Source organism: Schistocerca americana, chromosome 5 (genome assembly GCF_021461395.2).
Source record: "Schistocerca americana isolate TAMUIC-IGC-003095 chromosome 5, iqSchAmer2.1, whole genome shotgun sequence".
In the NCBI taxonomy this organism is placed as follows: Eukaryota; Metazoa; Arthropoda; class Insecta; order Orthoptera; family Acrididae; genus Schistocerca; species Schistocerca americana.
In genome coordinates, this window is record NC_060123.1 from 239,172,095 (window position 1) to 239,193,326 (window position 21,232).

A 21,232-nucleotide genomic window follows, 5' to 3' on the forward strand; every position below is an offset into this window, starting at 1 on the left:
TATTTAACAGAAAGATGTGCGCTAAAAAATGAAGATATCTTTGAAAAATTGATTTTTTAAATTTATGGCGTCCTACCTCAAACGCTCAAGGGAGGGGGAGTGCCGCTATCTAATAGTGACCCAGTTTGGAAATACCGTGGATCCGGACTTGATGCACAGAGTCATCTGAGTTGTTGTGAGGACGTGGTATTTTCTACGTGACCCGTGTTTACGTTAAGTGATTTTGCTGTTTCCTCTTTGTTTATTGCTCTCACGTCAAATGAAAACAAAACGGATTTCTGTGGCTGGGAGCTATCAAGTGAATTAAAATACATTCACATAATTACGAAAGGCTAAAATATGGTATTAGTTTCAGATTTTATTTTATTTCCACCTTTCTGAGAGTAAAGCATTAATCGCCTTGCAGAACAATGAAGTCATTTTTGTCGGTTTGTTAAAGAAATTTGACTTTTATTAATCTTCTCTGCTGAGGCAGTCAATATATTTGAAACAAAGTGCTTAATTGAGCACTATTGGCTAGTTTCAACTGTTCGCTGCATTTCAAGTTCACATTTTCATCTTCTAGCACATATGGCGTTATGCCATAATTAAGAACCAAACATGAGATAATACAGAACTGGCACTCCAAGAAAATTTACATCTGACTCTGGACATACGAATGTGAACTTTAAGCCAAATTATGCGTTTTAGTATGGTTCACAAAATTCCCATGTTCTTGGAGTATCCTCTAATGTCTTGTTCTTTTGTGACATAATGGAAGATCTTTTAATGTTTTACACGTACGGACGCACTGGCTCCCTGCGTCATCGTAGCTGCGCAAGCACGGTGACGCCTGTTATCTGGCGCTCTCTGGCAACTGCTGAAACAAATTTATTTCTAACAGGTTGCGGGAAAACATTCCGAATGGTTGTTTGAAAAGCGTTACTTTCAAAGTAAATTAAATTTTTCGCAAGATGAAATCTGTACGCGAATGTCCGATGAATTTCTTAAATGACAGAGAATTTGACTCATTCAAAAATCATATCTTCGAGGACGATCATTTAGAATATTTTCGCCCCCAGGAGATCAGAAATTTATGTTGTCGTTAAAAAATTTACTGGCACGTTCGTGTGATGTGTCTTAAAGTGTAACACACGCAAAAAAGATCAACTTAATGTGTGGCAGCTTAGTTTCTTTTGCAGCCTATTTATCTTAGAGACCAATATTATACGTAAAAGCTTTTCTTTTCCTGTAGCAACACTATTAATTAAAACCATTATATTTTTCTTTTTGTGTGTTCGTGTTTCTTAACAGTGATGTTGCTATTGGCTGACTACATCACGTGTCCTGTGCTCTGAATATCCGCTGCCATTGGCTGGTGAGATCGCTTGACATGAGCTACGACTGGCTTACAAAAGTGCATCACAATCTCGATTTCAATCCTTCGGAAAGTAACATGTGGTGTGTGGTGGAATTCGAATTTATACTTTTTGATACGAAAATATTCATTGTACATGTTGCCGCACATCAGACATCTTTCCAAAACGTGTTTTTCCCCCCGAGTTTCGTTTTCTAAAGTGCCGGGAAATTCTACACTGGTGTACCAAACCACAACCATTGAAAGGATTGATAAGTTCCGAGGAAAAGTATACTGTTACTTAACACGGAAAAAGTGTATTTTCATCCGGGAGAAAGTGTATTTTTAAACGGGGAAATCTGACAAAAATTCGGGAATTTTTTTTCCTCGTCCACGTATACACCCTGGCTAGGTTTATGTATTAGCAAGGCCTTCATACCCCAAGATGCTATATGTGGTTCAGCATGAAGGTATTAGGCTGTCAGCACAGACGCTGGTGAGCCTCTGCTGTCTATTTGATGTCATCTCCTCATGGTACACCAAGCATAAAGGGCTTTGCCCATTCCATAATCATGAGCATCCATCTTTGTTGCACAGCCACCACTGGAGCAACTGTTCCATAACCAATCATGGGCAAAGAGGTTATTTGGAATCTATGCAAGGGAGGGTCTTGAGTCACTACACGTAGGGGAGGGAGGGGGGGGGGGGGGGCATTAATGTCCAAAGCAATCGATGGAGTAGGGGATCCTCATGGCTACTAAAGTGGCCCACCTTACTTTTCGAATTGGCTGCTTATCAGAATAATTGTACAGCAGGCTATATTTTTAAAAGTAAATTCAACCAGATTTTACACCACCACCCAGATTGTGTTGCCGTCTACATTGATGGGATTAAGCAAAGGGGTTTTATCTGCTGCTCTGTTATGTTCCCCAAACATTGTCCTCAGGAAAGGGCTCCCAGAGCAGTTTTCAGTTTATTACATAGAATTGTTAGCTACCCTGAGGGCAATGGAGTAGATGGGAGGCCATGGCAAGAAATTCCTCATCTGCTCAGATTCTCACAGTGCTCTTCTCACTATAGGTCAGATGTACCCAGAACATCAGTGGTGCAAGAAGCATCCGCTCATCTTCTCTTGCAAAGACAGGACAAAGAAATAATTTTCTGCTAGGTTCCAGGGCACACACGGACTCGGGCAGTGAACTTGCTGATGCTGCTGCTGCCAAGGAGGCTTGCTCCCTTCCACTTTGGTGTTCACTCCTCATGCAGGCTGTTACCTCATTTGTGACCAATATCATCAGGTATTGTTGGTATGCTCAGTGGCTTGAAATGAGGAATAATAAGCTACATTCCATAAAACCTTCAGTGAGATTGTGGTTTACCTCCTCGTGACCATGATGAGCTGAAGAAGTGGCCCTTACGTGGGTTAGAGTGGGACATTGCCCATTAATGCATGGCTTTCTCTTGCATCAATAGGAGCCCCTGGTGTGTCACAGATGTGGGACAAAGCTGTTGATATGACAAATTGTAACTGAGAGTATTTTATGTGACAGCCTGAGGGGTGGTCCGTGTCTCCCACATGACCTGTTGACCATTTTAACTGATGATGGGGTGAGTCTGGTTTGTGTTTGAAGATTTTGTGTGATGTCTAAAATTCTTCCCAAAATACTAGATGTGAAATTTTAATTTGTCACAGAGTGGCTCAGTCACTCATTATATCTAAGTGATCACCCAGCCAAAGTCACCTGTGCTTTTTTTAACAATGACTGTACTGGTATTTTATCCTTCATTTCATCTAGTTATTCTGCAGTATTTTGTCTGACTTTTTTGAGGTCTTTTTCTGGTCACCTTATCAGGTTGTCTCATCAGTTCTTGTTGGTCAATGCAACTTGTCTGATTTATTATTATTTTTTAATAGGTTTTTACCACACTTGTCTGTATATCATTCGTGCAAGGCTGCTGATTACCTTGCTTTTTAGCACTCTCACCCACATATCATCATCAGCATCATCTTCATCTTAAACAATAGAACCCAGTATGTTGTCCTGGACAGTGAATGTTCATTGGCAGCAAGGGTATTGTAAAGTTGTTCCAGGGAAATGTAAAAGGACCATTCTTGTTCTCTGTATATGTGAATGATTTGATGAATAAGTTGAGTAGTAATCTGCAACTGTTTGTTGATGACACTTAATTCCTTTCTAATTTGGTAATCACTGTTGCTTTATCACCTGATAGTCACTGACACCAGTTCCAACATGGATGTACACACTAGGGTTACCATTAAATCTATTTGCATCATGAGTAAGTTTCCTAACAATCTGTTTTAGATAGTTTTCAGATGAAACGTTTAATATTATTTTGCAGGACGTCTTGTTATGTCCAACATTTATAAAACTGTAATTAACTCAACCAACTGTTGGATAATTAAAGTCTCCTTCAATGATGGCAGTATTAGGGGAGAAAGTATGTACTAGATAGCTGAGGTTTCCTTAAAAGTTTTTCACTAATGGCATTACTTCCTACTGCCTTGTAGGCCTACTGCCAGTTGTTAGGTAACTGTAAGAAGATACAGGATGACATAGAATTTCTGTTTGGAGTGATGAATGACAGCTTGCCATAAATATGGAAGAATGTAAGCTGATATAGGCATGAGGAAGTAGTGCTATTAGTGAAAAACTTTTAAGAAAACCTCACCTATCTAGTACATACTTTCTCCCATAATACTGCCATCATTGAAGGAGGCTTTAATCATCCAACAGTTGATTGAGTTAATTACAATTTTATAAATGTTGGACATAACGAGATGTCCTGCAAAATAATATTGAACATTTTTTCTGAAAACTATCTACAACAGATAGTTAGGAAACTTACTCATGATGCAAATAGATTTAACAGTAACCCTAGTGTGTACATCCATGTTGGAACTGGTGTCAGTGACAATTAGGTGATAAAGCAACAGTGATTACCAAATTAGAAAGGGAACCTAGAACAAATAGTAATAGTTTTGTACCTGAAAGTGGAAAATGTAACGTTTAACTATGAGCTGGAAGATGATAGAGTGGGCTGTACCAGCTTGCATAGCTGCTAGCAGCAGCCAGGTGCCCACAGGCACAGGTAGCTAGGAATGGAAAAACAGCTGATGCATGGGTAGTCAGACAGTTGGGCTGTAGCATATGTGACTATACTACAATGACTGGCGGCCTGTGGGCAGCAGTGGCCAAATGACCAGGACATGTGCAGGAGAACCATTTGGCAGGTAGCGTACCCAACGTGTGTATGCTCACAAGTAAGCTGAACGGTACCTGGCACTGCCAACAACCTACTGAGTAGCATTGGAACAGACCAATGTAGAGGAACTGTGGCTCAATTTTAGAATACTAATCAACCAAGCACTGGAAAATTCTGTACCTATCCTGCATTCATAAACCTGATGTATACATTACATGCCGTATTCTTCCGTGTTTGCTGGAACCTCATTGGACTTTGTTTCACACGGAATGGAAGCCAAGCTGTCTCGGGCACAGTCAAGTACAATAATAAAGAAACATTTTGTGTTTTTTGTTACTCGCAAATAAACTCAATGATGATCACGGGCCTGAGCTTTGAAAGTGTGAGTGAAACATTCGACTTCACTGTTCAATTGAGGAGATAATGATGCCATCTGGATATGTTGAATTAAATTTGATTGGCAAAATCGTTGAAAGCCTGATGAAGAAAATTGCAGACAGTTCTCCAAAACAACTGTTTGTGACAGACCTTCTAACCAAAGACAGAAGCAAATGCTTCAATAATTCTAGCACTAGTAGTTGAATGCACTGGAATAACAAAATAATATTTGAAATTACCAAATATTCAGCATCCAGTCACAAAATCATGTTTTATTTATTCACTTTTGCAAATCGATTTCAACTGATTAACAGCCATCATCAGTGCTTACAACCAATACGTGCCCTGAGTAGTAATACTGTCTTAAGCAGAGGTTTTTTTATGTTTGACCTCTGCTTAAGACAGTATTACTACTCTGGGCACATATTGGTTGTAAGCACCGATGATGGCTGTTAATCAGTTGAAATCGATTTGCAAAAGTGAATAAATGATTTTGCAACTGGTTGCTGCATATTTGGTAATTTTATGGTTTGAAGTAGCTGCAAGATTTGGGAACCACATGGAGCCCACCATTCAAAAGAATATTTGCTGTGTGCATCAATGATAATGAGCCATCTTGTGTTCCAGAAAGAATAAGCAAAATCAATAAGAAATTGTCATCAAGGACCATCAGGTCAGGTCGAGGCCCATTTAAAAAATTCTTGGCCTGGTGCTGCCAGGTTATCTATACATGAGCAGCATTGGGCTGTCATATCTTCAGTCTGTTTATCAAGCCCAAGCCACAAACAATGCTGGCGAGCTAGCTGCTTAGTTCTAATGATTCCTTAATGCCCTCTGTGTGATAGTTTCAACACATGTTGTTGCAAAGGTGTGGGGATGAGGACTCATGTTTGTTCATTAGGAGAATGCAATAAAATTACACCATTCTGAAGAGAAAGGCTGCTGTGCATGGTATTTGCAAACAAGATTTATTTCAGATTACGAGGCCAACCCATCTGAATGTAGTGTTTGAGTAGTCATGGCTGATGGCGTTCAGTGGTTCGTTTGATCACTGAGGTTTAGTGGGAAACATTTGCAGTGCTTGTGAATCAGAGTGATCAATTTGGAGATGAGGAACTTCTGATGTGTGTAAACACGGATCATTTACTATAGGTAAGAGACAGTGTATCTGCATTTGCATGCTTTGTTGGAGGGCCATTGAGAATTTCATGCTTATAATTGGAAAGAAGTAGTGACTGATGTTTCAGCTTCTGTACTATATGATCAGGTACATCTTTTGCCAGATGAAATAAAGCAGTCCTTGGCTTATGATCAGTCACAAGGATTAAAAAAATTCTACTACCCAAATATTGATGACATTTTGTGAGACCATAAATTATGACTGAAGCTTCGGTTTCTAGCTCATTGTAGTTGACCTGATCCTTGTTCAATATCTTTGATGCAAATACTATGGGGCATTTTGTGTTACCAAACTTGTGATATATAACTGCCCCTATTCCATGTGATGACACATCAACTCCAAGCACTACACTCCAAGCACTACTGGTTTTTTCTGATCAAAATGCATAAACGTGGGTGACAAAGCAAATGTATTTCAGTTTCTGAAAAGATTGTTAACTTTCATAGTCCATTCAAGAGCAGCAGTTTTATGCTGAAGGCAATGCAAAGTAGTAGATATTTGCACTGCACTGAGACTGAAGTTAATGTAAGTATGTCAGTTTGCCAGGAACAGGTTGGAGTTTTCATACATTTATGGGAGAAGACAGTCTCTGTATGGCTTCTAAATCTTAGCTGAGGGACAAGTGCAATAGAGGTCAGTGATATATCCCAAATATTAAATTTCAGTATTGAAAAATGAACATTTCTATGAATTGCACTTGAGTCCTGAACTGGATAAAACTTAGAAAAGAGACTACAAATTTTTAAGATGCTGTTTCGGTGTTTGGCTGGAAACAGGGTGGAACTTCTGACATCATTTTTTAAGAAATCCTTGAAATAATAAAGGAGCAAAGGCACTTCCAAATGGAAGCTGTCATTATTGAAACAAGCTGTTGTGCATGTTAATGACCATAAAAGTTTTGTTTCCTCATCCAGGGGGAAGATGAAGATAAGCATTGGCTAAATCAATTTTTGGAAAGAATTGTCCACATGCTAGGTGATCCAAAAGTTCATCAGTACATGGAACCAGAAAGAAGTCAATCACTGTTTGAGTGTTGATTATAACTTTAAAGTTAGCACAAAGTCTGATCTTCCCATTTACTTTTCTCATGATCATAAGGGGAGATGCCAATAAACCTGTAGAAATGGGTTTAAAAACTCCAGTTTTTTGTAATCTGTGGAGTTCAAAAGGAACTTCATCATGAATGGCATCGTATACTGGACAAGTGCAGCAAAACTGAGATTTTGCATTGTTCTTTGAGTGTAATGTACACATAAAAATTCTTCATATGTCCTAGTGTGCTGCCAAACAATTGCCCATGTCTGTCTTTCACACAAATGGTGACCACTGGTGTGGGAAAATTGTATATCAGTAGCAGGCATATTCCCTGAATAGTTAAAACATAAAAACTCAAAAGCATTCATGCCAAAAAATATTGTGGCTAGGCTGTGACTGAACTATTGTGAAAGGTGCTGATGTAGTTGTATTTTTGTATTTTGCTTGTAAAGTATGCATTCCGAGAACAGATATACTTTTGCTACTTAGGCCATGAACTGAAGGCATTTTGTTTTTGTATATGAATATCTCCCAATTCATTATAAATATTTTCATTAATTAGTGTGACTGAAGCATCAGTACGTAACTAAAGTGGTACATATTGATTACAAACCTGCAGAGAGGTAAATTGTTTGCCATTTGCTAGCAGAGAGGTAAATTGTTTGCAATTTGCTCTCTGAGTATGATTGCCTGTTCAGACTTTCAGGGAACTGTCTTTGTCTGAACTGCTATTGAAAAAGCCTTTAGCTGTACATCTAATAGAGGAGAGCTGGTTTGAATGAGACAAGTTTTGCTTTTGTCGATGTTACCTATCTGGATTGCCAGGAGTACTGCATACAGACTCAAAATGAGAGCTCATATTTATTTCAATTTTCTCAAATCAATATTTGCATGGAACAGAATTTACATTGTGTTTGTTTCACATGCATACATGCTGGGAGCCCCGCAGTGTTGTTAAGCTATTGCCTGTGGTGCCAGTTATCCCACGCAATTCATACCAGAGTCACTGCGAGCTATCTGCAGTCACTTTTGCAACAATAGGTACATTACAGTCAACTTCAGCTGAGTCTCACATTTCCTGAGCTCTGATTACTTTAAGCATGTCATTAAGATGCTTTAGAATGTCAGTCCACATTCTGTTATCAGCAGGGTTTTGAATAATAGCATCGTGAAACATATCTTGAAATGGGACTCCACAAAAGCAGATAAAATTTACAGTTTCTAGTCGTGCCCTTGAGTTCAGCTATTCATTCCTTGTAAGACTGATTATTATGACATGTATGAAGAAATTTAAAATGAGTCCAGCTACATGAATCTGAGCTCTGAAGAAGTTGTCCATTTTCAAGCAATGTTTATGTAGGATAGGGTTTGTGGCACTTAACTAAGGAAAGAATTCCTGAAAAATGTAAAAATATACACTCCTACCTACGAAAACAAGGAAGAGCATCATGGTTTACCTGATATGTTGTATGCTGCTAAATATTGCTTGAGTTGCAGGTAGTACTCTGTCCATTTCTCTTGTTTTACACCAAAAGAGTGGAAAGGAGGATATCGCACTTGGCATTCTGTGCTTTGGTTGATGCTGGTTTCATTGTGCATCCATCAATCTGGCAATATTGGTTAGTGAAGGATAAGTGTAGTGAGTAACTGCTCTCCATAAGTTGCCATAACATATAGAAATTAGAGATGCTGTGAAATAAATACCACACAAAATGCTGTGAAATATATGTTGTTGTTGTTGTGGTCTTCAGTCCTGAGACTGGTTTGATGCAGCTCTCCATGCTACTCTATCCTGTGCCAGCTTCTTCATCTCCCAGTACCTACTGCAGCCTACATCCTACTGAATCTTCTTAGTGAATTCATCTCTTGGTCTCCCTCTACAATTTTTACCCTCCACGCTGCCCTCCAATACTAAACTAGTGATCTCTTGATGTCTCAGAACATGTGAAATATATACCATACAAAAATTATTAAAAGTTTTATGTATTTATAACAACTGCCACACTTACGCAGAAGACTGATTTCCAGTGGATATATGATGTGTCAGTAGTTTAAGGGGCCAATTAATACAGTCAGACATCTACAAAAAGATAATGCATTAATGAGTTTATTTACAATATGTACAGTTAATAATTGAGATACACACAACTTTGTGCAGCTATAGGTCTTCTGTGGTGCTCAGTTATCTGCAAAGTGTGTGGTGTTCTTAATACAGAAAGAAATAGTCTTGGATGCTTATATGACCTGGTAAGTCACTGAAACTTAGAAATACTTAATAGCATTGTGATATGTTGATGCAAGTCTGAAAGTTCACTGAATCTGGGGTGAAGCTATGAGTGTGGCTGCTTATAAAGATGCACCAGTCAATCAGAGTTGCATGTTAATTCAGCATTCTGTGGCAGTGTGTACGCATGACACCCCTTCCACTCTCTCCCCTACCTACATCCTTCCCCCTCCCTCCCCCAACCCTCACCTCCATCCCTCATCCTCCCACCCCCAACCCTCACCCCCCACTACCCACCCCCCCATCCACCCACCACCCCCACCCCATCCGAGATGGCAAGCAATGGAAGAGCGAGCTGACTGGCAGGACACAGATGGGAGATTTAAAAGTGCCATCTCCCATGTAACTGTGAGCGGGTTGCCAGATGCAGTTGACAAAGATGCCATCAATGTCCCATGATCAAGTTCTACGTCCTGTGCATTACAGCTTTCTTTTCACAGCAGGAGCCTCTTTGTCAGAAACCTTATTTGCAACCTCTCTGATATGTTGTACCTCAACAGTGACTTAATACTGTCACCAAAACAAACTTTTGTACTGCAATACATTGTGATAATCGTATTCTGTTGACTGCGGATATTGTTGAGGTCTTTCTGGAGTATGCCAATATTATATTGTGGTTAACTCTTATATTTTCAGTTCACTGTTGAGAAATGAAGAATTAATAATTTGTTTTATCTTGTTTCTGTTTATTTCCAGGCCAGTGACAGTTCATGCAGTAGCACCACTGTGGCAACTCCTCAAAAAAGCAGTGCAAAACAGCTCCACAGAAAGCTCGGTATGAATGTAGCTGATCAGTATTCTTGTTTACTGTGCATACTGTCACAGTAGACCCAAATATTGGGTGTTACAGCTAATACTGGGAAAGAAGAAAGCACAAATAAATTAATATAGAGGACCTTTGCTCATTTTAATTTTTGACTGTACATATTATTACATTATGTCATCATTTATAAAGCTAAATTGTATAAGAAAAATATTGCTGAAATTTTATTAATGCTGACTCTGCACTTTTGACATTTCTGGCATGTGAAAGTACCAGTGCCAGCATTACCTGAAAGATGATATGTCCCATTAAATGGACACCCATGCTTTGACTGTTACTGATGTATTAATGTCAAGCACCTTGCCCATCTTTCTCTTGACTGCCATACCAATACTGCTCAAGTCACACACCAGAATTATTTTGTTTACAGTGTGACATTAGTTATCCATGTTGAAAATGACAGCCATTTATAATTTAGTTTCATGTAAGATTATTTTCAGAAGCTATGTGTTATTTGCGTGTGCTAGAGAATTAGGACTAGATTGACTTCCTGATTGGCTGGAGATTTTGTAAATGTTTCGTAGCAGTCTTTGAAACAGCACTTGAACATTTGTTTGGTGGTCATCAAGCAGTAGTAAATTGAGGTGGGATAAAATAAATAAAAGTTAAAAATGCAGTTTCTGTACTTTGAATTATCAATCTCATAACAGGGTATATACCATGTGACTTATGCAAAATGCATTATACTTTTTTTGACAGTGAGTCGTGAACACCACAAAAGGTGCACAGTCAAACCTCATTCAATGCAAAGGCCTAATGCCACCTTACTATGAGGGCCTATATGCCTGTGTGGTACCACTCTACTGGTCAAAGTCAGAGCCATCATCCTGCTTCATCAATAACCTTCCATACATCAACATACATGATTCTGTTTGGGATTGAACAGGACTTAGAAATAATTGTCCAAAAGCCATATTCAGTAAAGTTTACTTTGTTACATTATTGGAATCAGGATACTATGACTCATTTTCAGATGCGCACTGTTCACAGACTGAATCTGATAAGCTGGCGGTATGTTACACCTTTGATGTGTCTGTAATAGGTAAACAGTACGTGCAATGGCTTCCAGTGCTGTTTACCACTGATGTGTGCATCTACGGACTAACATATTAACAGAACACCAACTCAAGCCAGTGGAAGGTGCGCCTTTGAAAATGGATGGTAATCTTCTCAAACCAGTAAATGAGGGACGTTCAGCAAGTAATGCAACACATTTTTTTGTCAAACAATTTTGGCTGAAAAAATGCAGTTTGTTGTGGAACTCATGGAATATTCACGTTTCAGCTTCTGTAGTTTCCTGGGGATGCTGTATGTAGGTTTCAAAATGGCATCAGGAATATAAGTGCTTTCTAAACAGAGAGCTACCATTGGGTTTCTTTTGGTGGACAATCAGAGCATCACAGATATTCGTAGACACTTTCAGAATGTCTGCAGAGACTTGGCACTGAACAAAAGCCTGGTGACTTGTTGGATGACGTGTCTGTAATTGTTGCAGAAAGATCTCAGAGACCTATCTGATCTCCCATGTGCCAACCAGCCGCACACAGCTGTGACTTCTGCAGTGTTGGAACATATGGACACATCATGCTGCTCAACTGGATTTATCTGTTGCTAGTGCTGACACAATCATCCATCAGTTATGTTACTTAAAGTGTGTCTTCCCACTGGGTTCTGTGTCGTCTAACAGAGGACCTCTGTATGGAACTGATAGCACATTATGAGGCTGAACATAACAATTTTTTGTCAAACATCACCACAGGTGATGGAACATGGGTTTATCACTATGAACCAGAAACAAAATGGCAATACATGGAGTGGCACCCCACCCCTCTTTTCTGAAGAAAAAGTTCAAAACTGGACCCTTGGCTGGTAAAGTCATGGTGATGGCCCTTTGGGGTTTTGAAGGGGTTATTCTGTTTGAAGTTCTCTCTTATAATGCAACAACCAACTCTGAAGTGTATTGTGCTATCCTCAAGAAATTGAAAAAATGACTTCAACATGTTCATCACCACAAAAATGAAAATAAATGTCTCCTTCATGACAATACAAGGCCTCAAACAAGTCTTCACACCTGAGAGGAACTCAAAAAACTTCATTGGACTGTTCTTCCTAATCCAACCTACAGCCACACAGCTTGCAATTTCCATTTGTTTGGCCCTATGAAGGATGCACTCCATAGGAAGCAGTATGTTGATGTATCGAAGGTTATTGATGAAGCAGGATGATGGCTCTGACTTTGACCAGTAGAGTGGTACCACACAGTCATATAGGCCTCATAGTAAGGTGGCATCAGGCCTTTGCATTGAATGAGGTAGTGGTGAAAAGTAGGGGTTTACAGCCAAAAGATTGGGGAATATCATGGAGTATTTGAATACTGAATAAAACCATCCTGTTTTCAGACAAAAATGTTAAATTACTTATTGAATGCCCCTCATGAAGTAAAGAAAATCATGCTGATTGTGACCATCAAACAGTGATATCTATCCATTTCTCCAAAAGTAGGCTTTATTTTTTATAAATCAGTATGAAATTTTTTTTTTAGAAACTTGTCAGAGGTATTATTCCAAACTCTGTAGTAGTCCATCATTTATACGAAACATTATGTACGATTTCAAGGATATATAGTGAAGTGTCCTGGCAATACTCTCAGTTATTTTGATGGCATTTTGTAGCTTACAAGTGCTCCAACTTTCTTGTCAACACCTCCTATTTGTTTTCTGCAGCTTGAAGCTACAGATGATATTTGCAGTCTTCCTTTTTATGAAGTCACTATTCCATGAAATGTCCTGTCAAGAATAATACACTACTTCCTGTCTTTCCATTTATTTATGACCACATGAATTTATGATATCTAGTAACTGGGATGAGGAAAAATGATGTGGAAAACTGTCTTGTCTAAAGGACAAAATATTGAGGAAATGAAAGCTGAAATGTACTCTGCCTAACCTGAGACAGTCAGTGATGTGACAATGGTAATGTAATACTAACACATTCACACTATGACTTAATTTAATGGGATTATAGTGGTGTACCATTACCAGTTATGAAGTTAACAATTCTTTCTAAAAGAGGAAATGAGATAATTAGAAAAAAATGAAAGAGAAAAATATAAAGATTCTATTGAATAATTAAATGCTGTAAATCGTGGATAAGAATGTGATACATAAAGTGTGTTCAGGTGGTGTAATTAACAGGACACTGCTTGAAAAATGCAGGAATTAGGTCTGAATTCCAGACTAGCATATAGTTTTAACTTTTCACATGTAAGTTAAACTACTTGCAAGATTATACCACGTATTTTTATTTGTGTGTTTGTCTGCCATTTTTCAGTGTCTATTATGGGAATTGATAAGCACACACTCTTTTTTTATTTGTAAAATTGGCAATATTTGTTGGTGATGTTCATTTTTATATTGTCATTTTTATGGTTTCATTGTTGCTTTTATTTCCATCTCCTCTATCATCAAATATGCACATTGTAATGTCCCCCACATACACCTGTGGATTTGAGAGTTGAAAAATTGGCTCCACCTGTCATTTTGTTCATACCCACATTTGTTTATACCTGCATTCATATCTCTTCAAAAATTGTACATACTGCTTCATATCATGCCACAACGTATGATAAACATATTTATAACAGTCCAAATACAACACTGTGTGTCGCAAGAGCTTACCAGCTGTTCATACTACATGGTTCCCACATCTGACAGAGAGAAAATGAAGGCAGAATCAACTCTCTGTTGTAAGGTGTTATGAAGAAAGAGACGGGAGATACCAATAATGCTTTCAAAACATTTTAGTCAGTTGGGATGTGTCATTTTGCCCCAGTGGTGCTTCATAACATGATAGTAAAAAGATAGAACTTGATAACTCATAGCTTTTCTAAACCTATCCAGGTAAATTACACTTTGTTCATGTTAAAGCTTTTAAAATAATTTGTAAGTTATGACTTGGCAATACAATTGACAGACAACAGATAACAGATAACAAAAAGCAGGTTTTTATGGATGGATTATGGTTCCTTACATGGTTGCAAAAGACGAGGGCTAGTAGAAATCCTTGGGTAACAGAAGAAATATTGAATTTAATTGATGAAAGGAGAAAATATAAAAATGCGGTAAGTGAAACAGGCAAAAAGGAATACAAACGTCTCAAAAACGAGATCGACAGGAAGTGCAAAATGGCTAAACAGGGATGGCTAGAGGACAAATGTAAGGATGTAGAGGCCTATCTCACTAGGGGTAAGATAGATACCGCCTACAGGAAAATTAAAGAGACCTTTGGAGATAAGAGAACGACTTGTATGAATATCAAGAGCTCAGATGGAAACCCAGTTCTAAGCAAAGAAGGGAAAGCAGAAAGGTGGAAGGAGTATATAGAGGGTCTATACAAGGGCGATGTACTTGAGGACAATATTATGGAAATGGAAGAGGATGTAGATGAAGATGAAATGGGAGATACGATACTGCGTGAAGAGTTTGACAGAGCACTGAAAGACCTGAGTCGAAACAAGGCCCCCGGAGTAGACAATATTCCATTGGAACTACTGACGGCCGTGGGAGAGCCAGTCCTGACAAAACTCTACCATCTGGTGAGCAAGATGTATGAAACAGGCGAAATACCCTCAGACTTCAAGAAGAATATAATAATTCCAATCCCAAAGAAAGCAGGTGTTGACAGATGTGAAAATTACCGAACAATCAGTTTAATAAGCCACAGCTGCAAAATACTAACACGAATTCTTTACAGACGAATGGAAAAACTAGTAGAAGCCAACCTCGGGGAAGATCAGTTTGGATTCCGTAGAAACACTGGAACACGTGAGGCAATACTGACCTTACGACTTATCTTAGAAGAAAGATTAAGGAAAGGCAAACCTACGTTTCTAGCATTTGTAGACTTAGAGAAAGCTTTTGACAATGTTGACTGGAATACTCTCTTTCAAATTCTGAAGGTGGCAGGGGTAAAATACAGGGAGCGAAAGGCTATTTACAATTTGTACAGAAACCAGATGGCAGTTATAAGAGTCGAGGGACATGAAAGGGAAGCAGTGGTTGGGAAGGGAGTAAGACAGGGTTGTAGCCTCTCCCCGATGTTGTTCAATCTGTATATTGAGCAAGCAGTAAAGGAAACAAAAGAAAAATTCGGGGTAGGTATTAAAATTCATGGAGAAGAAATAAAAACTTTGAGGTTCGCCGATGACATTGTAATTCTGTCAGAGACAGCAAAGGACTTGGAAGAGCAGTTGAATGGAATGGACAGTGTCTTGAAAGGAGGATATAAGATGAACATCAACAAAAACAAAACAAGGATAATGGAATGTAGTCTAATTAAGTCGGGTGATGCTGAGGGAATTAGATTAGGAAATGAGGCACTTAAAGTAGTAAAGGAGTTTTGCTATTTGGGGAGCAAAATAACTGATGATGGTCGAAGTAGAGAGGATATAAAATGTAGGCTGGCAATGGCAAGGAAAGTGTTTCTGAAGAAGAGAAATTTGTTAACATCCAGTATTGATTTAAGTGTCAGGAAGTCATTTCTGAAAGTATTTGTATGGAGTGTAGCAATGTATGGAAGTGAAACATGGACGATAAATAGTTTGGACAAGAAGAGAATAGAAGCTTTCGAAATGTGGTGCTACAGGAGAATGCTGAAGATTAGATGGGTAGATCACATAACTAATGAGGAAGTATTGAATAGGATTGGGGAGAAGAGAAGTTTGTGGCACAACTTGACCAGAAGAAGGGATCGGTTGGTAGGACATGTTCTGAGGCATCAAGGGATCACCAATTTAGTGTTGGAGGGCAGCGTGGAGGGTAAAAATCGTAGAGGGAGACCAAGAGATGAATACACTAAGCAGATTCAGAAGGATGTAGGTTGCAATAGGTACTGGGAGATGAAAAAGCTTGCACAGGATAGAGTAGCATGGAGAGCTGCATCAAACCAGTCTCAGGACTGAAGACCACAACAACAACAACATGGTTGCAAAGTGTCTTTAATGTTCTGGTGAATAAAAACTATGCAGAGAGAAAAAAATCATTCAAGTAGCAATCCTGTGGTGGTTGTTAACTTACTCATTACACTATGTTTTGTTTCCCAGGAGTGATAGTTCTGTAGGGTCATCAGAGGAGCTTATGAGAAATGGTGGGAGAAAGTGGGAGTTCAGATGGTTTGCACAGGGCAAGGTAATACAGTGGTAAGACAGTGGTCACTTATACAGGAGGACAATGGTTGAAATTCACACTGGCATCCAGAATTATGTTTTGTATGGTTTTCCTGAATTGTAGAAAGGCATATTGGGACGGTTACTTTGAAAGGGCATGGTCGAGTATCTTCTCCATCCTTCTCTGATCAGAGCTTGTGCTTCAAATGTCACTATTCCATCAAAATATATTAAAAATTAATAATTTTAGATATAATTAACATATCACTATAATGATATTTCTTTCTTTTTAGCACAAAAACCACATAATCACCACCACATGTCAGTGGTGGAGGTAGCAGTGCTAGGGATAAGATTGGCAAAAAGAAAAAAAAAAAAAAAAATATTGCTACCAATAGAAATTGGTAGCAAGGTGAGCTGGTCCTTGAGTATCTTTAATGAAGCACTTTTTCTTCCATTTGTACTTTAATACATAAAGTGAAAAAATCATACAATCTCTACCATCTCTACCATTTCAGCCCTAAGACACCTGGCCTCCACTGAATTTCTATTTGTAAAAGCATAACAATCATCTTGAAACATACCATTATTGTGTAGTTCATTTACAATTAAATTACTCACATTACAATAATTTTACATTGCTTTTAATGCTGTGTAGTTTTTGCTTTGTGTTTTATCACTGAAAAATTATTTTTTTACATGATTTCATTAATACTATTTAAAATTCAAACTTGGTACATTGGTTTTGATCGTCTGGAATATCATTAATTATTCAGCTAATACCGGGCTTCAGCACTTGCTTAAATGAGTACAGTGATTAAAATGTCATGTTAAATTTGTAACCAGTTTTAATTTTTATTTAAAAGTCACAAGTTACGTAAAATTTTACAATTTATGTAATGTAAACAATGAAGTGCACCATTCTTGTGTATCTTTATTAGACGTTATAAATTTCACCAATTATCTCCCAGCGTACTGTCTCTGGTATCCCACAAACATTGCCTCAACATATTCTAATAATGTTGGTAGTGAATGCATGACAGATTGAGTTTCAGGTAGACATGGGCGCAACAGTCAGCCTAATTAACTCAGATAGTTAAAGGCTCTTGGGTTGCCCTGTGTTGCAACAGCCACTATGTCAATTTGTGACTTACAGGAACAATGCATTCCTTTTAGGGAACAATTCTGTCTCTGCATAATATAAGAACATTGAAAGGCAACTTAATGTGTTAGTAGTGAATTCACTTTTGGTGCAAAATATTTTGGGGTTAGACACCTGTTGTGTTTTTGGCTTCCATGTAGTTGACGAACTACATTTAGTGTCGCTCAGACCCCTTCCAATATTTGAACTCGTTACTGTGGATGTACAACCAGCTGTTTCAGAATATCTTGGGTCAAACAGAAAATTTCAAGGCACACGCCTCCCTTGGTGGTATCTAATTTTGTTGCTCCCCACCCCATTCCCTTTGCCATGTGTGACAAGTTCATGGCTGATTTGCAGGATTGGTTGGATCTCGGGTTCCTCGAGTCAGTGGGCCATACCTTTGGTTGTGATTCAGAACCCAGACAGCACCATGCGCATTTGCAGTGGTTTTAAACACATGGTCAACATGCAATGTATTGTGGATTTGTATCCAATTCCATGGCCAAAAGAATTGTTAGCAAAGTTGTCAGGGGGCCAGTATTTTCCATGCATTGTCCTGTGCGACACATAACTGGAGTTACTGATGGATGCTGCTTCTCGGAATTTCCTGGTGCTCAAAATGTGCTGAAGGGCTTTACTATTTTAATCGCTTGCCTTTTGGAATCTCGTCTGCACCAAGAATTTATCGACGATATTTTGAGCAGTTGCTTCAGTGCATTCTCTGTTGCGTAAACTGCCTCAGTGACATTTGGATAGTGGGGTCTACATGAGAAGAGCATTTTAAAAATCTGCATCTGGCCTTCTGACATCTTCTGTAGAATAACCTTTGTTGTAATCTGGAAAAATGTAGTTTTTTTCCTCCCCAAAGGTGCAGTTTTTGGGGCATATGCTAAACGATGATTGCATTGCCCCTGTGGATGAGACATTTCTGGATTCTTGTTAATAGTACAGTAGGCTGTGGCTGCAATGGGCACTGTCCCGCTTTTCTGGAAAATAATTTCCCCAGTCCAGATAGAGGATGACCCGAGTGCACTCCTTCTGAAGCAGCTTTGGTATGGCATATGTTTTTTCTACTAAGCTTAGTGTTATCCAGGGTGTCCTCATGCTTGCCACAGAGGAGCAAAGCTGTTGAGTCATCCATCTGGCATTACTGCATGTGTTGTGCTGGAGTATGTATCATCTGAAGGCTTTGGTGTAGCATCATATTTGCTGGCTGGTGACTGATCGCTTTTGTGTCATGACTGACAGAGCTACACCATTTAATGTACCCAAGAAGCAAGAAGTAAATGAACTTTATTTACTCTCATCAACTGAATACAACAAAACATTCGTTCAGACTTGAACCAGCACTACTTTTTCCAGTCCACTGGTAGTTCCTGACATAGCACTGTGAAGGACCCAAAAAGGGCTATACAGTGCACCTAGATTGGTGGAGAGCAGTAGGGATCAAAGATGGTCCAGGATAGAGGTCCTGGCAAGGGAGAAGGTTGTAGCCAGTCGGAAGTAGCATGGCTGCTGTGGAGAGATGGGCTACACTGGAGAAGCCATGGACCCAGCTGGTGTGATCTGGAAGTGATGGTGAGTTGTGCCCTGATGGCTGCTGATGTCAGGTCCCAACATGGAGAATTTGGATGAGATGTGGGGTGTAGACTTCAGACATGGCTCAGAATAAAGATGTCAATAGCTTGTAAGGAGAACTCAGATAAGATTTGGAGAGAAGCCTTGGCTGCTACTCTGAGCGAACAACTGTGTTGGGATGAAAGGATCTCTGATTGAGGGCCCAGTGGATGCTGTTGGTATTCAGCCCAAAGTGAATCCTGATACAAACTGGATCTGGTCAGCTGGGTGTCATATTTTATAGCCAATGGGAGGACACTGCTAAGGTGATCAACAGGCATGTGATGTGTGGAGGAAGAATTGGTGTCTGCAATTGCTGTGCCAAATGCCACACCTCTCACACCTCTAGCGATGAAGCTGGTGCCACGTGTTACTGTAGCATCTGTAGGAAATGCAGTTGGCAACAAACACAGAGTGCTTATGTTGTGGTTGTACTGTTTATCCTGCATCTCTCATGGTGATGTTGCCAGTGGCCTGGAGAGGCAGCAGCCTGCAGTACGTGTCTGTGTTGCTTAATGGTGGATCCCAGAGGATAGGATAGATCGTGATATTGAACACCTTATGCGGGCTTGTGTGGCCTGTGCGCAGAATCAGTCTGCATTGCCATATCAGTTTTCCCTTTGGCCAGTTCCATAGCATCCTTTGGACAGGGTGCTCATTGATTTTGAGGGCCTCTCTTTGGGTAGTGTGTATTTTTGGTGGTAAGTGCTTTATCAAATTTTCCGTACATTGCCAAACTGTCCTCCACTATGCTGACTGCCACTTTTCCTATATCTACATTCATGTGTGGCTGGCCATTTCTGGTATTGGGCTCGCCTCGGACCCTAGTCTCTAATAACACTTAGGAATTAGTTTCTTGGGAGTTCACAGATTTTTCATTTTTTATCCAAAATGGTATCCAGCATACGACTACCACACAGCTTATAAGGTGGAGGTGGAGTAATTTGTGTAGATGTTTAACACTCAGATAGAAAAGACTGTGTCTGCCACATCCCATGATGAAACAATATCTAGTTTTCTTGCCATATACCAGGTGATGCTGGTTAATGACTGCAGTCCAGCAGAGTGTTTGCATGGGTGCCAGATTTTGGGTTTTTGAATCTGTTGCGTCGTGAGTCACATGCCCCGACCATCGTGGCCCACCCTATTTTCCTCACTGGGCTACTGTTTGGGCCCAGTCTTTTGCCTGACAGCAGGGGGGCTGCCAGAAAAGTGGTGGGCCATAAAAGTTGGCATTTGTTTATGGTGGATGTCATACGGGAGCAGCTGACTCATAATTCCAATCAATTGCACCCATGACCTGTGGGGCCCCCACTGCCACCATCTCCAAATAGACCATGTGATGGAGTTCGTCACAGCATTGGTCAGGTAGAAGGCTCCCAGTTACCTCACCATGCACTCTCTGCTGCTCCCTCTACACCTTCTGCCATTCTATCTTCGAGCAGAAAATCAGGCACCAGCAGGGACAGCTCCCATGACCGCTGATGAGAAGGCCATGAATTTGACCTGGCACCCTCCTTCCCCTACTTGCCAGAGGTTGAGTCCTCATTCCTGCTGATGGCCAATCTTCACCACAGCCTCCTCAATCTTCCACCTCTCCAGCGGAACTAGCTGCATCCTTTTGTGGTCGGAATCTCTTGCCCTTGCTGGTTTTTTGATGGAGATTGCAGCCAAAGCCGTGCCATTTTTGGCCCTATGTGAAGAAAAGGCCTTTTCGGGGGGGGGGGGGGGGGGGGTGGTATAATTTTCAAATGTGTGTCAATAATACTTTTTATCATGGCTTATTATATTGTTTTAAGCTGTAGACAATCCACTAGCTGCATTTTTTATTTTTCCCATGTTTTCCTGCAGATCTGAAAATGGTCATTGCTGACCAAAGCTGGTAGTCTGAGAACCTAATAAGTTTGTGATCATAGACAAGAAATAAAGAAATTTATTCTACACTTTCTGCATGTTTGTTCCTTTTGCGACCATCTCGCAGCTTGTGAAATTTGTGTTTATTTTCATGCTCATGTTCAGGTGGTGTCAGGACACTCTGCTCCCCATA

General features: G+C 39.6%; 1 protein-coding gene across 1 annotated transcript in view; it reads left to right on the forward strand.

Annotated features, from left to right (window-relative positions):
- Positions 1-21,232, forward strand: part of LOC124616054 (protein FAM219A) — a 127,547-nt gene that overhangs the window by 58,869 nt on the left and 47,446 nt on the right. Inside the window, exon 2 of the mRNA XM_047144287.1 lies at positions 10,135-10,213. Within this exon, the coding sequence (XP_047000243.1) occupies positions 10,135-10,213 (79 nt within the window). The remainder of the gene's footprint in view (positions 1-10,134; positions 10,214-21,232) is intronic.